At 40.2% G+C, this 13,898-nt stretch overlaps 1 protein-coding gene across 7 annotated transcripts in view; it reads right to left on the bottom strand.

The window, feature by feature from the left end:
- Positions 1-2,971: 2,971 nt before the first annotated feature.
- GLCE (glucuronic acid epimerase) overlaps positions 2,972-13,898 on the bottom strand; it is a 104,793-nt gene continuing 93,866 nt past the window's right edge. For all 7 annotated transcript variants that reach the window (XM_034782879.1, XM_034782873.1, XM_034782877.1 and 4 more), the window contains 2 exons: positions 10,459-10,704; positions 2,972-6,381 (listed from right to left, as the gene is read on the bottom strand). In XM_034782879.1, the coding sequence (XP_034638770.1) occupies positions 5,357-6,381; positions 10,459-10,704 (1,271 nt within the window). In that variant the 3' untranslated portion in view covers positions 2,972-5,356. The remainder of the gene's footprint in view (positions 6,382-10,458; positions 10,705-13,898) is intronic.

Below are 13,898 nucleotides of genomic sequence, written 5' to 3'. Positions count from 1 at the left end.
CATCCCCTCCTGCATCCCAACCCCCTCCTGCACCCTGAACTCCTCATTTCATGAGCATTCATGACCTGCCATACAATTTTCATACTCAGATGTGGCCCTTAGGCCAGTTTGCCCACCCCTGCTCTAGGTCAACCTGTATCACCACCACCCTGTCTTCCTGCTAGGACACGTGATTAAAGCAAGACTGTAGTGTGATGAAAGAAAGCAATGTGAAAACCACAGCCTAAACCTCTGGTGACCATTATAATGTGAGTTACTTACTGATAACTCCTCTCTAGGGTTACAGAATCCTAGAAAACGCAGGGCTGAAAGGGACCTTAAGTCGTCATCAAGTCCAGCCCCCCGAGCTGAGGCAGGACCAAGTTAACCTAGACCAGCCCTGAAAGATGTTTGTTCAACCTGTTCTTAAACTCCAATGATGGGAATTCCACAACCTCCCTTGATAGCGTATTCCAGAGCTTAACTATCCTTATAGATAGAAAGGGTTTCTTAATATCAAACCTAAATCTCTCTGGCTGCAGATTAAGTATTAAAGAATGCTATATTTAACAAGCATTGTACTGTCCTAAAGACTCATTTGTAGTACTGTTCGCACTTCACCATAGCAAAAACCGACCTTGTTTAACACACTAAAATGCTGAGCAGTTGTGTCATTTAAATAGCTTCTTCCATTTTTGGAAGAGGATTAGTAAGTGATAGAAGAGAACTATTTAACATTCAGGAAATGTAATGCACACGTGCAAGTTATCAATCATTGTAGGCAGATGGTAAATGTATCTCCTTTCACCACAAATTGAGCAGCAAACATTCAAATTCATCACCAAGACAACATATTTAAATTCACTTCTATTTTCAGTTCAGACATTCTTAACAAATTGCTAAGTAATGAAAATCAATACTTTTGTCCAAATAGTTGAGGGAAGATGCTGGAAAGTCTGCATCATTCTGGCAGAGGCACGGTCTAGCTATTTGAATTGTATAAAGTTGTTAAAAAGACAAATTAACTCATGATTTACATACGTATGTAGGTCAGAATGTTCTTTGCAGCTAAAAATCATCTGACTTTTCACCTCCAAGCTACTAGTGACGGAGGCCACAGGAGTGACTAGCAAGGTATTTCCAAATTTGCTGTCCCTGTGTGTTAAGTAGGAAGTTTCACTTCAGTCTTGGAATCATAGAATATCAGGGTTGGAAGGGACCTTAGGAGGTCATCTAGTCCAACCCGCTGCTCAAAGCAGGACCAATCCCCAGACAGATTTTTACCCCAGTTCCCTAAATGGCCCCCTCAAGAATTGAACTCTCAACCCTGGGTTTAGCAGGCCAATGCTCAAACCACTGAGCTATCCCTCCCTCCAACAGAAAAAGCCTTGCAGAATAAAATTCAAGGGGCCCCCAATTCCTTTTTTGTTGCAATTTCAATTGCAGTAAGTTAAACTTTAGTAGCCTTAACAAAAAGCCATGTTTAACTTTTCTACCTACAGGTAAGGCAGACGTATTTACACAAGACGTATTTAGCTAAAGCTATAGATAACGAGACTAGTAACACTCTTGTATAGATTACTGCAAATGCAGACCATCCATTTGCTTCGTTAGTTTATTGTCCAATGATTATCAGTTCAAATTTAGAATGATCATACAGTCTGAGAATTAAATATATTTAGGTTCTGGGGCCCTTTAGTGGAAATAACTGACAGTATCCAGCTTATTTGGGAGGTTGGGGATCAGAGGTCTGAGTGGAAGTCACCTCAAAGATTAAGAGAAGCCCCAACAAGCAAGCTAGGAAGAGGCAGAAAGAGCTCGCTCCACTTTCACCATAGAGGGTCACTGCTTCGAGGATACTGTATCCTGAAAGGGACATTTATCAAACCATTAGGAAGATTGCTAACCAGATAATGGGGTTGTTTTGACTTGCGTGCAATCAAGCAATTACTTTTTCCTCATGTAGGTGATTCATATGCCAATTAAAAGGTAACACCCAAAACCATGTCTTAAGATAAAAAATTTTATTTTACAATTTTATAAAGCAGCTTTACATTAAGCACAAATGTTGATCCATTTAATTTGTATATAAACATAATAGTACCTCTTTCCCTCTGCAAAAAATCATGTCTTGCTGTATATAAAACTAACATGTGCACATTGTGCTTAAACTGCAAAGTCTATACAGCTTTACAAAGGACTACCCTTTAGAAGGGCATCCTGTAAACAATTTATTGCATATTTAACACATGGTGTGTACCCCCCATGTCAAATGTAGAAAAGAATAAAGTACAATTACAAAGTGAGTGAAAATAGCAGCTTTCAGTGAATGTCTCACACAATGGCCAAGAAAAACAGCACTGTCACACTTCTATAGTTGTGCTTGTGTCACTGGTTTGCATATACCCACGTGCACTGTGTTTCTGATGAAATATATATGTACAATAATCCTAGCGAATGGGTTAAATAGACCTTCGCATCGAAGATCTTTTGTCAGTTTAAAAACAGAGGTACAAAAGGGATTATACAGTGAAAACAAATAAATGAAATTACCGGCACTGGTGTCGATTAATGCTCTCCCAGAGCCCACTTCTTTTTTAAAACGAAGAGGAATCCATGCTTTAGGTTCCATAAGCACTCCTGGCTGATTGCTAATTTACATGCATATGCACTCCAACAACAAAAATGCAATGTGATTGCTTTAAAAATAGAATGGTACAACATCAGTTTCTCAGCTGAAATGACTAACCTATGTTTCTTAACAAATCTATTTGTCTGCTGCCGGATGGACTCCAATGTGAGGTATGAAACATGGAAAGATCAATGCCACTATTTGTTTTTAACACTCTTTTCCTAATCACTAGGAAAAGGCGTTCACAGTTAAGGCACTGATATTGGTCACAGAAGCAGTACCCAAACCTCCTCATTTGATTCTCCAAATCTAAAATGGGTATAATGTTGAGGAAACACACCAGAAAGCTGTCGCTGTCACTCTCAGATAGTGATCAGCTATCTGAGAAGTAGTTTTTTTTTTTTTCTTTTTTGTAATTTGAGGAAAATCTCCTCTCTGAACACTTTGGTATTGATAAAGATTTTAGGGTTCAAAATAGTTCTGCTGTGACATCTACTTTTTGTTGGAATCAATACGATCATGTTATGTGTTTGCAAAGATCAAAAGAACTACAAACCTGTTTCGTACATTGGTGAGCAAAATAGAAAAGGCTTTTAAAGTCTTACTGTGATCTGCCACATCTCTCCTGTCACTGGTTTGAATTTATTTTGTCCCCAATACAAGCATCTCTCCCCACTCAAACTCTCCTTGGTATTTTTTTTAAACCACACATAAAAATTAGGAACATACAACAGGACCAACAGAAAAAAAAAATCTGTTAACTAGCGGGTGTACTCTACTATGCTGGAATGTGTCTACAACTTAAAGGTTTGAGATCCATCATCTGTACTGACCAAAATATTAGCAGATATTAGTGATATAGACTACCATAAAAACACTATTGGTCCAATGACATGAGTTGGTTCGTTTACTCTCTCCGAACTACAAGGAGGCAAAACACATGTTTAGAGCCTACCAAATTCACGGATTATTTTAGTCAATTTGACGGTCATAGGATTTGAAAAATAGTCAATTTCACACTGTCATATGATTACATCTGAAATGTTACAGTGTTTAGGTGTGGGGTTCCTGACCCAAAAGAGGGCAGCGGGATTGCCACCCTCACTTCTGCGCTGCTGCTGGCTGGATGCCAAGCTCTAAGCCAGCATCCGTGCCACCAGCAGTGCAGAAGCAAAGGTTGCAAGGTCTGGGGAGGTGGGTTAACATATGTCCGGGTTTTCCCCACAGCCTCTCCACCAGGATTGGGGGCTGACAGCTGGGGCCGCAGCCTCTCTGCCTGGGTCGGGGGGCTGTCACAGCCAGCAGCTGCAGCACTTCCTGCAGGTGGGGGAAGTTCCTGGAGGTGGGTCTGACCCAGGATTGAGAGCAGCCCCTGCAGGGGAAGAGGAAGTCCTGTCCCTCCTCACCCTGGTCTGGGACTAACAGCTGGAGCCCAGCCCATGGTAGGAGGCCCCAGCTGGGGCGCCCCCAGCCCTGCCCTTCCCCTACAATAGCCAGATTTCATGGGGGAGATCAGATTTCACGGTCCACGATGCGTTTTTCATGGCCGTGAATCTGATAGGGCCCTACACATGTTGAAATGAAAGACTGCAATGGCTACTGAAAAGACTTTATAAATATCAAAAGGAAATGTCAGGTTAATTCTGAACAATAATGTATGTCACTGAATGCATGGGTTCAACACATTCAGTTATTGCACAAGTACTCTTCCTCACTTGTCAGAGCAACTGAGAATACAAAAAATTAAGCCAATATTGTGGGTATAACTAAGTGTAGACACCTAGATTGTAATTTTAACATTAAAATGCTTGATCCACTTTTTAAAAAACAGTTAAAAATTAAATCACTAGAAAAAAATCATATTGATACAGAAACCTCTCAAGTGTGGGTGAAAATACAGTACAAAACATCAGATTCCACAACAAGAGATTCCAACTACGGGGGGGGGGGGGAATGTTGATTAGCAAGCCTCAAATATGATTGTAAATTCAAATTTAAATGGTATGCTTGCAGTTTTTGTGCAGTCAACTAATCCCACTTTGAGTTGTGCTTACATAACTTAAGAAGCCTGAATGCTGGCTGTGTGTGTTTTCCATTTACACATCTTTAAAGAAACCATATGTTCAACATATTTCTTGATATATAGAATTTAAAACAAATTTTGTGTATTTTTCCCCCCCAAGAAAAAAAACTATTATAGAAACACTTTTTAAAAGACACACTGTCGACTACCCAGGTTACAAGTAAATACACATTTACTGCATTACATCACATGATCTGTAATTCTGTTTCCAACATATATACAGATAATTCCATTTTAAAAGAGGCCACATACTAACTTTTCAGGCAAGTGCTGGACTTTAGAGACCTGTATGGCTTCTGTAAATTATCTTTTTCCTACAAAAAGGAAAAATAAACTTCCCCTCCCCCCCCAAACTCAGGAGTACAATTTTGTTCAGTGCGAATAATTTCGCTATGGAACACTATGGGCAGGTAAACAAGATAAAGTACCAGCTTTTATTCAGTCCTTTGACTGGACCCCTGCTTCAAATTCCACCTCCCAGACAGAAGTATTCTCACGCTGGAATGCAATTACTTTCTGAAGATCAGTTTTGAGGACCACTTTGAAATAGTCCACAAAAAACTTAGTATGCAACCTTTTAAAATGTACCTTTGTTTAGCTTTAAGGAGTCCAATAATTCCTGTCAACAGCAGATAGCTGAAACGGGGTTTTGGTTGTGAGCTCTAATTGTGCTTTGCCCTGCCACCTTTAAGGTAGCTCTTCCATCTCTTGACGAATTCTTTGAAAATTGGGGACTCGTCAATCGTGCTTAACAGCTGGAGTTGGTTTATGTGGGTGGTATGATAGTCCCACCGGGCCAGGTTGGGAGCAGAGCCTAGCATGAAATGACGGAGGTCGTAGATCGTTCCTGAGCCAGTATCATAGAGCGGCAGCATGGCTTTGAGGGACTCCATTCCTCGATCATAGAGAGACTTTGCCTCTTTCCCTAGCTTCTCACCTGCAGTTTCTTTTAAGTCATACAGTCCAATCAGAGAGTACATGAAACCGTTTAAAACAAATGAGCTAGGGGAGGTTGGGTACTCTTCATACCAGTCATGTTTGTTCATAAAGACAGCTTTCACTCCATGCTGCTCTGACGGGAGCTTGTACGGTGCTGTGGCCTGTAAAGCGGAGCTGAGGAATGCGTGGTCTTTTGTTAACAGATAAGCCCTGACTAACGTTGAAATGGCCTGCCCTTGTGCCATGGCAGAGTACCAGCCAGGCTCTAAAGATTTAAACCCTTCCCCTAACTTCCGTGTCACCATAATTGGCCAGCCACCTTTTTCATCCTGGTTCCTCACTAGCCAATCACTTGCAGCAAAAAAAGCCGCCATGTGGGCAGTTGTCGATATAGTGATGTTATCAATGAAGCCTTTTCCCTTCGTGATCAACCGAATCACTTTCTTAGGCATTATTTTTGTCTGCTTCACAGCTTTTGTGTTGGAGAGACCAACTCCTTTCCTTAAGTCAGTTACCAGATCTCTAGTGACTGTGCTCCAACTGGTCCTAGGTCCAAGGCCATAGTAAATATCTCGGTCTTTAAAAGCGATCAGCTGAGTGTTCGAGACATAGTGTATGGTGAAGAGCTGGTTCTTCTCAGTTGTTTCTAAAACCACCGATATGCTCCCATTTGTGATGAATTTGAGGTCAAAAGAAATAATAAAATCTCTGGAGTTCCCAAGCTGCAGAGATGCCCCTTCAGTATTTTCTGGAAAAAACACAACACACAAACAAAAGAAAGCTGTTAGGGGTAAAAAATGATCTGCCAGGATATATATTAATAAAACATTTAAAAAGGAAGTTACGCCATGCAATTAGGTTTGCCAGATAAAATCTGAAATAATTCAATGGCACTTAACCTAAAAATCTGCATTTCCATTGTGTGTGTCAGTTCATTATTGCTTATTACTAAATTAAAAACACAGCATCAATTAATGGGTCAAGAATGACTCCCTGTACCATAAGGGAAAATTTCCCTCCTCTAGCCTACGTTAACGCATTACTGCATTCTGTCTAGGAGAAGTGCCAAGGTATTGGCCAAATTGCTTCTTCAGGATCTATGCTAGCTGATCAACACCCCGGATGCAATGCAGATGCCAAAATGGACTCTTCAGGCAAAGGACAACTGGCATAAGAGGAGACAGAGAGGGAGAGTTGAAAAGAGGTAGATGGGCTGCATCACTGAGAACCTGAAATATGTTTGGTAGTATTAAGCTATCCATAGTAGACAGCAATATGAGCTAACCAAGCAACACAATTCAAAAAATATAAACCCCTCTAGCTACAATAAATCTTATCCTAATCCGGTCTGGCATTCTAGTAACACAGTATGGGCAATTTGTTCCAGCTGGTTATGATTCAAAGAAAGAAAAGCAGAACAAAAAGTCACTTTACATTGCATGTCCTCTTTCAATAAAAATCCGATTGTGTGTGTGCGCAAATTGGGTGTCTGACACTAATTTGGCATTCCATATTCTGGAACTTGTCACATAAAGCAGTTGACATGATTTGTGCCAACAGATTATTAACTGCCCACTTCTCTTCAATTCCCCAGTCAGAAAATTGTATACAGAGGTGCTGGAACTAGCACCCGGCTTGAAGTGGTTTCCATCGTATACAGGGTTTATACTTTGGTTCAATGACTCTCAGCCCCCCACTGTACAAACTGTTCCAGCGCCCCTGCCTGTGTAGATAAAATAAAAGGCAAAATACCCCACAGCAGATTCTACGGTCATCAGCTTAGATGTTCACCAAGTTCCACCACAGGGCCCACCAGCTAACTGTGCAAATCTACTGAAGGCAATGGGTGTTGCGCAAGCATAACTGAGGCCCTAATTGGGCCTGCGGGACATCTGTTACTGGCGATGCACCAGAAGGAAAGAACCTAGCTTGATTTACAGAGATTCCATTGAGCTTATTGGAAAAGAACTCTTTCTAGTTGCAAACTGAAAATATTTGAAACGGAAATTGAAAGGAAAAAAGAGCTCCAGCTATGCCATTTTTAGTCACACTTCAGACTAGAGCCACATTAAGCAAAACAGCTTGGAGAACTGAGAAAGCAACAGGTAGTTAGAGATCCATTGGGACTAAAATTAAAATCTATTAGCTGAGGTTTTGCCTGCTTGACAGTTGCAAGAGCAGGGAACTGATCAATTTAGTGGAAAAATGAACACAAAGAAACTTTACATTAATTTATTAACCTCTGCAAGGGCAAAACTCAGTGCTGTCTGGTTTTATTTATTTATTTATTTTTTAACATGTGTCAACCATTAAATAAGGTTCCGAAGCAATACACCATAAGGAAACCCTGTTTCTTCACACATTAGCTTTTAAGTACAAGACCAAATCTCCCCAAAACTGTAGTAGATGATCAAACAGCTAATTAGTTTGTAAGACTGTACAGGTCTTGTAGTTTTGAAAGCACAGAGGTATGATAAACGTTTAAAGACAGTCATTTTCAATTAATGTTTTTAATGGAATAAAATTCTCATGTGTGAAAGGTGATTGTTTCTTTGCTTGTGCTCCTTGATGTGTGAAACACCCCATCAATATTTCTAGGAGCAACAACTGAGTTATGACCCACATTCCCTCAAGAATACAAGGCTTTCCCCATCTACCAAACTAATCCATTATGCTTTGCATCAAGACTATCGTTTCACATGCTACACTGTACAATCTCAGTTCTACCGTATCTCCTTTATGACTGAATTGTATGTGGGTTTTTTTTTAAATAAAGCTTTATTTCCTTTAAGCTCTGAAGTTCAGCATCTGCCTTTGGAGTAAAGAAATAGCCATGTTTTGTTACACTAGTGTTCTTCTTTCTGTGAATGACTAACTCCACCACCACCACCAAAATTCTGTAAAATAAATTAGTTTTTTAAAAAAAAAATGTTAAAATGTTGACTGTCCCCATCTATCACTACTACTTATTCCTTTTGCTTTCTACCATACAAAACGCTATGGGAAGAAAGGCAAAAGTTAAGAACCAAATAAAAAAGACCAAAAAACTAAAGGTTGCCCATTACTTGTACTGCATTAAGCACCTATAAATCCATTACTTAAGGCCCGCTAAGATGAGTGGATTCGTACTGTGGCCTTCAAGGTCTGGAGATTACTCTGCCATCAATAAAGGATGAGGGGAGAATACATAAAAGATCTTATAACCTTTCCTCTCCTTATATTTATCTACTACAAAGACACAAGAGTGTTCTGACAACTTTTTCCTTAGAGACCCAGGCCTAAGGTGCTGACTAAAATTACTTCATTGTCTTTTTAAGTAATGGACTCATTAATTCTAATGGGTATTGATTAGGAAGAAAAATACATTCAGTCCTTACTAATGAGGCTGTCTTAGTACAAGGGGAAAATGTTGCATAAAATAATGCATTTTGTTGCATCGATGATTTGTTTTGTTAAGTATGAAACAGAATATGACAACTCAAGAGGAAATAAAAGTATATTTTAGAACACTGAGTGGAGAAAGGAGTCGTAAACACATGGTGTCTTAGCAGCTAGATACATACTGACTGGGAAAACTCAGAGGGGCTCTGGGTAAGAACAAAGGCTCAGAACATTGACTATAGCCGCCAAGCAAACGGTGCAGCTGGAAAGGTAACCTTTCGCTCCCCACCTAGGCTAGTTGTAGCTGTGTGTCACTTAGAGCAGCCTGAAGGCTATTTGACATTACCTCAGCCACCCATGACCCCCAAGGGACTGACATGTAGCTGGGGCTCACAGAGCCCAGGGAAGCCCTCAGTCTAGCTTTTCCCCAGCCATACTCCCTTACACTGGCAGTAGGAAGCCACTACACCACTGGAGGATCCTCCTATGCTGAGATGACCCTTCAATTATCAGCTACTTTGGAGTTTCAGGGTCGGATTCTACTAGCAATGGCGCATAAAGCAATTGTGCTAGACCTCTTAGGATCTGGGCCAAGGTAAGAATACCAGAACACCTTCGGCCCGATTCCAGAGCCATCCGGTGCACGGAAACTCATGCACAATGAACAGAGGGTAGGTTACAGAATTAGACATTCTTGATTTCCTCCATTAAACAGTAGTACATCTTTCAGTTCAGGAGGGTTTTGAACATGTTGGTTATTTTAATGTACAAGATATGCTAAACCCACCTTATGGATTAACCCTTGCTACATGAATCTGCAGTACTGTTACAGAGCAATAGAATATTTAAAAAAACCTGAAGCCACATGTAGTCCAACTTCCCCTCTTTCCTTAGGCTTAGGAAGGCCTGAATTGACTGACTAAATATCGTAAAACTTGTATGCCAAGTTTCAGCACAACACAAGCATTTACATTCTAATGAAAAATCTTTGGATATAGGGATTGATAATGGAAACACTGATGGGATCCATGCAGTTAAGCCTGTAAAGAGGATATTGCAGGAGCCCCCTATCTGTAATTCGTTAGCACTAAGACTGCAAATTTATTTTACTCCCATTTCCTATTCTACAGACTGGTTCCAAGGTTATTTGCTTCCTCCTATTCCTGTGATAGGATTTCATCTGGAGCTTTTCTGTTCTTTATCTGTATGGTAAAATCTCGTCTCTAATACAGCTTCTGTTCACTTTAGAGTTAGTTACAAAGTCGAGAGAGAATATAGAAGGAAAATAAAAGAGACAAAGGAGAAGACAGGTTTTCAGGTGAGATTTCAAAGATGAAAAGTCAACAAGGTTATAGACATATGTATTTAATAAAGGACTCCCATGGTAACATCTGCACAAAATTAACACAAATGGCTTATCTGTGATGTAGTTACAACAACACACCTGGAGCGACAAACTGTTTAACATTAGTGAACCTGGATTTATCAGGCACTGTTAAAACAGAACAGCCTTTTGGTACAGTCCAATCAACAGGTCTGCTGCTTTTGTCCTTGTCTTCAGCTGTTTCATACACCTCTATGTGAGGTGGTTTCTCGGTCAGATTTTTACTATAATGACTTAGCCCATATTGTGCAATCTGGATTGGGTAGAAATAGCCTTGAGGTCCCCACTGTGTGGATAATGGCACACCTGTAATATAGGAAAAACATGAATAATTGTTAGAATATTTAAAATACAGTTTAGAATTCTGTCTCCCTTCTCTCCCCCACAGTTTTACATAAACAAATGCCATTTACCAGAAGTAACTTTCACCATTAGTTCTCAGGCCCAAAGAAACCCTGTTCAAAAAAGGTGAATTATTCTCCTCCCTTTTACCAAGGTCTGCAAATACTAAAAACTGATATCAAAACCGACCAGATGCAGAAGGCAAAGTGAAGTTCTCACCACGTTCTACCATACCTGGGCATTTACTTGCTTATTGCAATACCATACTTTAACACAAACATTTTTATGGATTTTTCCTTCCACTCTGGAGACCATTAAATCCCTCTAATACCACATAAATCTTTGCAAATTAAATGTAAAACAACATTAGTTGAATTTTACTAGCATTGTTTCATGGTGAACCTGCAATTTTACTCAATACTTGCATATCTAAACTATTACAGCTCCCGAACTATAAGGCTATTACAAATACATCTTGAAATAATGTCTGTGTAATCAGAGATTTCCCCCACCCTGCTCTTTACAGAATTTACACATACTTTCTGGTCTAAACTTCTCTCCTTCAGGTTTAGCTCAACATATAAATAAAAGACATGGCAACCTAAACCTTTGTCCCTTAAGTTAAGGTTTCTCTGCAAGGGCTTCCTTATTCCAGACCCTAGTTGCCTCTGAGGAGAAAGCCACTTCCTCCCCTTATATTCAAAGTGGAATTAAAAAGTCACATCTACCAAAATCAGTCAATAAAAATTAACTGGCACATCTGTGCAGAGCTCCTACATCTGCTAACAGTTGGGCCTCCAGAGACCTGCTACAACCTGGTAATTTGTATAACTGAAGCTCACTGCGTAATGTAATGCTCTTGAAACCTCATTCATCAATACATTTTCTAACATTCTCTGTCATTCGCCTTCCTCCGCAGCATGGGGCAGGGATCACTAGCAGGAGGGTCTCAGCCGATTAAAGTCACCAAAACACAGGATTGGGGACTTCAACGGCAGAGTCCAGGGAAGGGTCTTGCGGCCTGCAGCATGCAGGGGGTCAGACCAGATGATCATAATGGTCCCTTCTGACCTTAAAGTCTATGAGTCTATGACCAAACCTCCATGATGTGCTTAAAAAGAGCTCCCCCCCTTGTAGTCAGCTTCCTTCTGTCCAACTTACTCATTAATGTCCATTCAGTGAGGACCACCCCCATTATCATAGCCATAACTGATGACAGACAACATATCACATCACTGACTGACCAGGGGAAGCAAGTGGAGCCTTAGTATATGGAAAGAGGCTTTAATTTATATGCCAATATCTGGATAAATGGTAATATGAAAAGAAATGCACACAGAGCTTGAAGCACGGATAAAAAATTTTCAAAACCTGCTGGAGTTTAACAAACATGATTTACTGGTCTTCCAACTTAGTCTCAAAGCTGAATCTTAAAATGGAAAGTGTCTTGAATCCCCTGCAGGAAACAAAGGATCCCAGCCCTTCAAACCTTTGAATGGCACAAAGTGAAGAAAATTAAAAAGTGAAAATAAATACGGTGGCATTTGCACCATTTTTGTCCCTTGGAAATGTCCAGCTTGGAAGCTAGCAATCCCTGGAACCTGGTGTAATGAAAAGATTAAATTAAATTAAAGATGATACATGTTACGAATAATAAGTGTTCCTGAAAGTAACTTGATGGACTACTTCTGCCTGAAGAGTAAAAGCATCAAGGGAAATATTTAAGTACTATGTATTATCTCAACTGCTGGAAGCTAGCTCACTTATTAATACTGAGCGTTCTCAGTTAAGGGTGCATGTATTGGGATCATAAGATGAAATCTGCTATAAAAGCTTTACTTGTAGTTGTTAATTTAAGAAGAGGACATGATTAAATTTTCCAGGTCACAGGACACAAGGCAACATATTACCTTGTACAAAAGAGACAAGGTAAAATAGAACACGAGCTGTTCTGGTGACAATATAAGAACTACTCGATATAGACTCCCATCTCACATCATTCTATTAGTTTGCCTTTGAAACCTAAAACCTTTTCAAACGGTTTTACTTTGATATCCATCCTCTCCCCCACAGTCATTATTTCTCCTTGGAAACCTGTCTGCCAGATGCTAGCAAGTCTATTTCCCTAACTACATTAGGGATCTTGGCACCGCATTGCAAGACAACAGCTCTAAATGGCATAATGCAGAAAGCCAAATTTATAGGTAAATGACACTTGACACGTTGATTAAATTCATTCATAGAAATGTGTGGTTGAAATATACAGCAGCTAGACATATTCCAGATCGGCGTGGAGCCTACATATTTTGCAAGTTGAGATGCTGCACTACTTGTCCTGCCTGGTTTTATATTGTGGTTCACTTTGTTTTTCAGCCTAAAAGTCAGCAGTACTGCAAAGTGACCAACTGCAGTGATCTTCCAGATACAGTCTACATTTAACATCCAAGACTGATAGCACATTGAGCACCACGTATGCGTAAAGAGGGGAATTTTTAATGAAACAGACTATTGATTAGAAAGTCTGATGTCGATAACCAGACTTTCTAAATTATATTCTACATCAGACTTTCTAATCAATAGTGCGTTTCATTAAAAATTCCCCTCTTTGCGCATGTGCGCTGCTTACTGGGTCTAATTTATTTGTAATTTTGGGAGAGTCACAAGACTCAGCAACATGCACTCTCCCTTTCCCCTCCAATCAGAGATGAATTATAGTCAGGCATTTTAGGGCTGGTCTATGCTCAGAATTTACATCGGCAGAGCTACGTCTCTCAGGGGTGTGCTATGCCATGGAGCTATGCCAGCCTAACCCCAGCGTAGACAGTGTGTGGTGGACGGAAGACTTCTTCCATTGACCTAGACACCACCTCTTGAGGCCACCTTGCAACCCAATTGAATCGGCATTAGTAGAATTAATAAAACACCTTTCTTGTAGGGCACAAGAACAGCGCCAGATGTCCCCCCCTCTCTTTCCATCTCATTCCAAAGCAAGGTGGCAGTTTAAAAGACAGGAGGAGAGTACCACTGCATTGTGAGATATTAGAGCTAAGATGTCACCTGGCAAACGTCCAACATTAAGATAAGATGATTTTTTTTAAAAGCAGCTACTGTGAATCCAAAATGGCAGTTATGGGACACAGGAAAAGAACACTAATTTA

This window comes from Trachemys scripta, chromosome 10 (genome assembly GCF_013100865.1).
Source record: "Trachemys scripta elegans isolate TJP31775 chromosome 10, CAS_Tse_1.0, whole genome shotgun sequence".
NCBI classification, from domain to species: Eukaryota; Metazoa; Chordata; order Testudines; family Emydidae; genus Trachemys; species Trachemys scripta.
The sequence above is the reverse complement of the archived record's forward strand: the minus strand, read 5'-3'. Positions and strand labels throughout refer to the sequence as shown.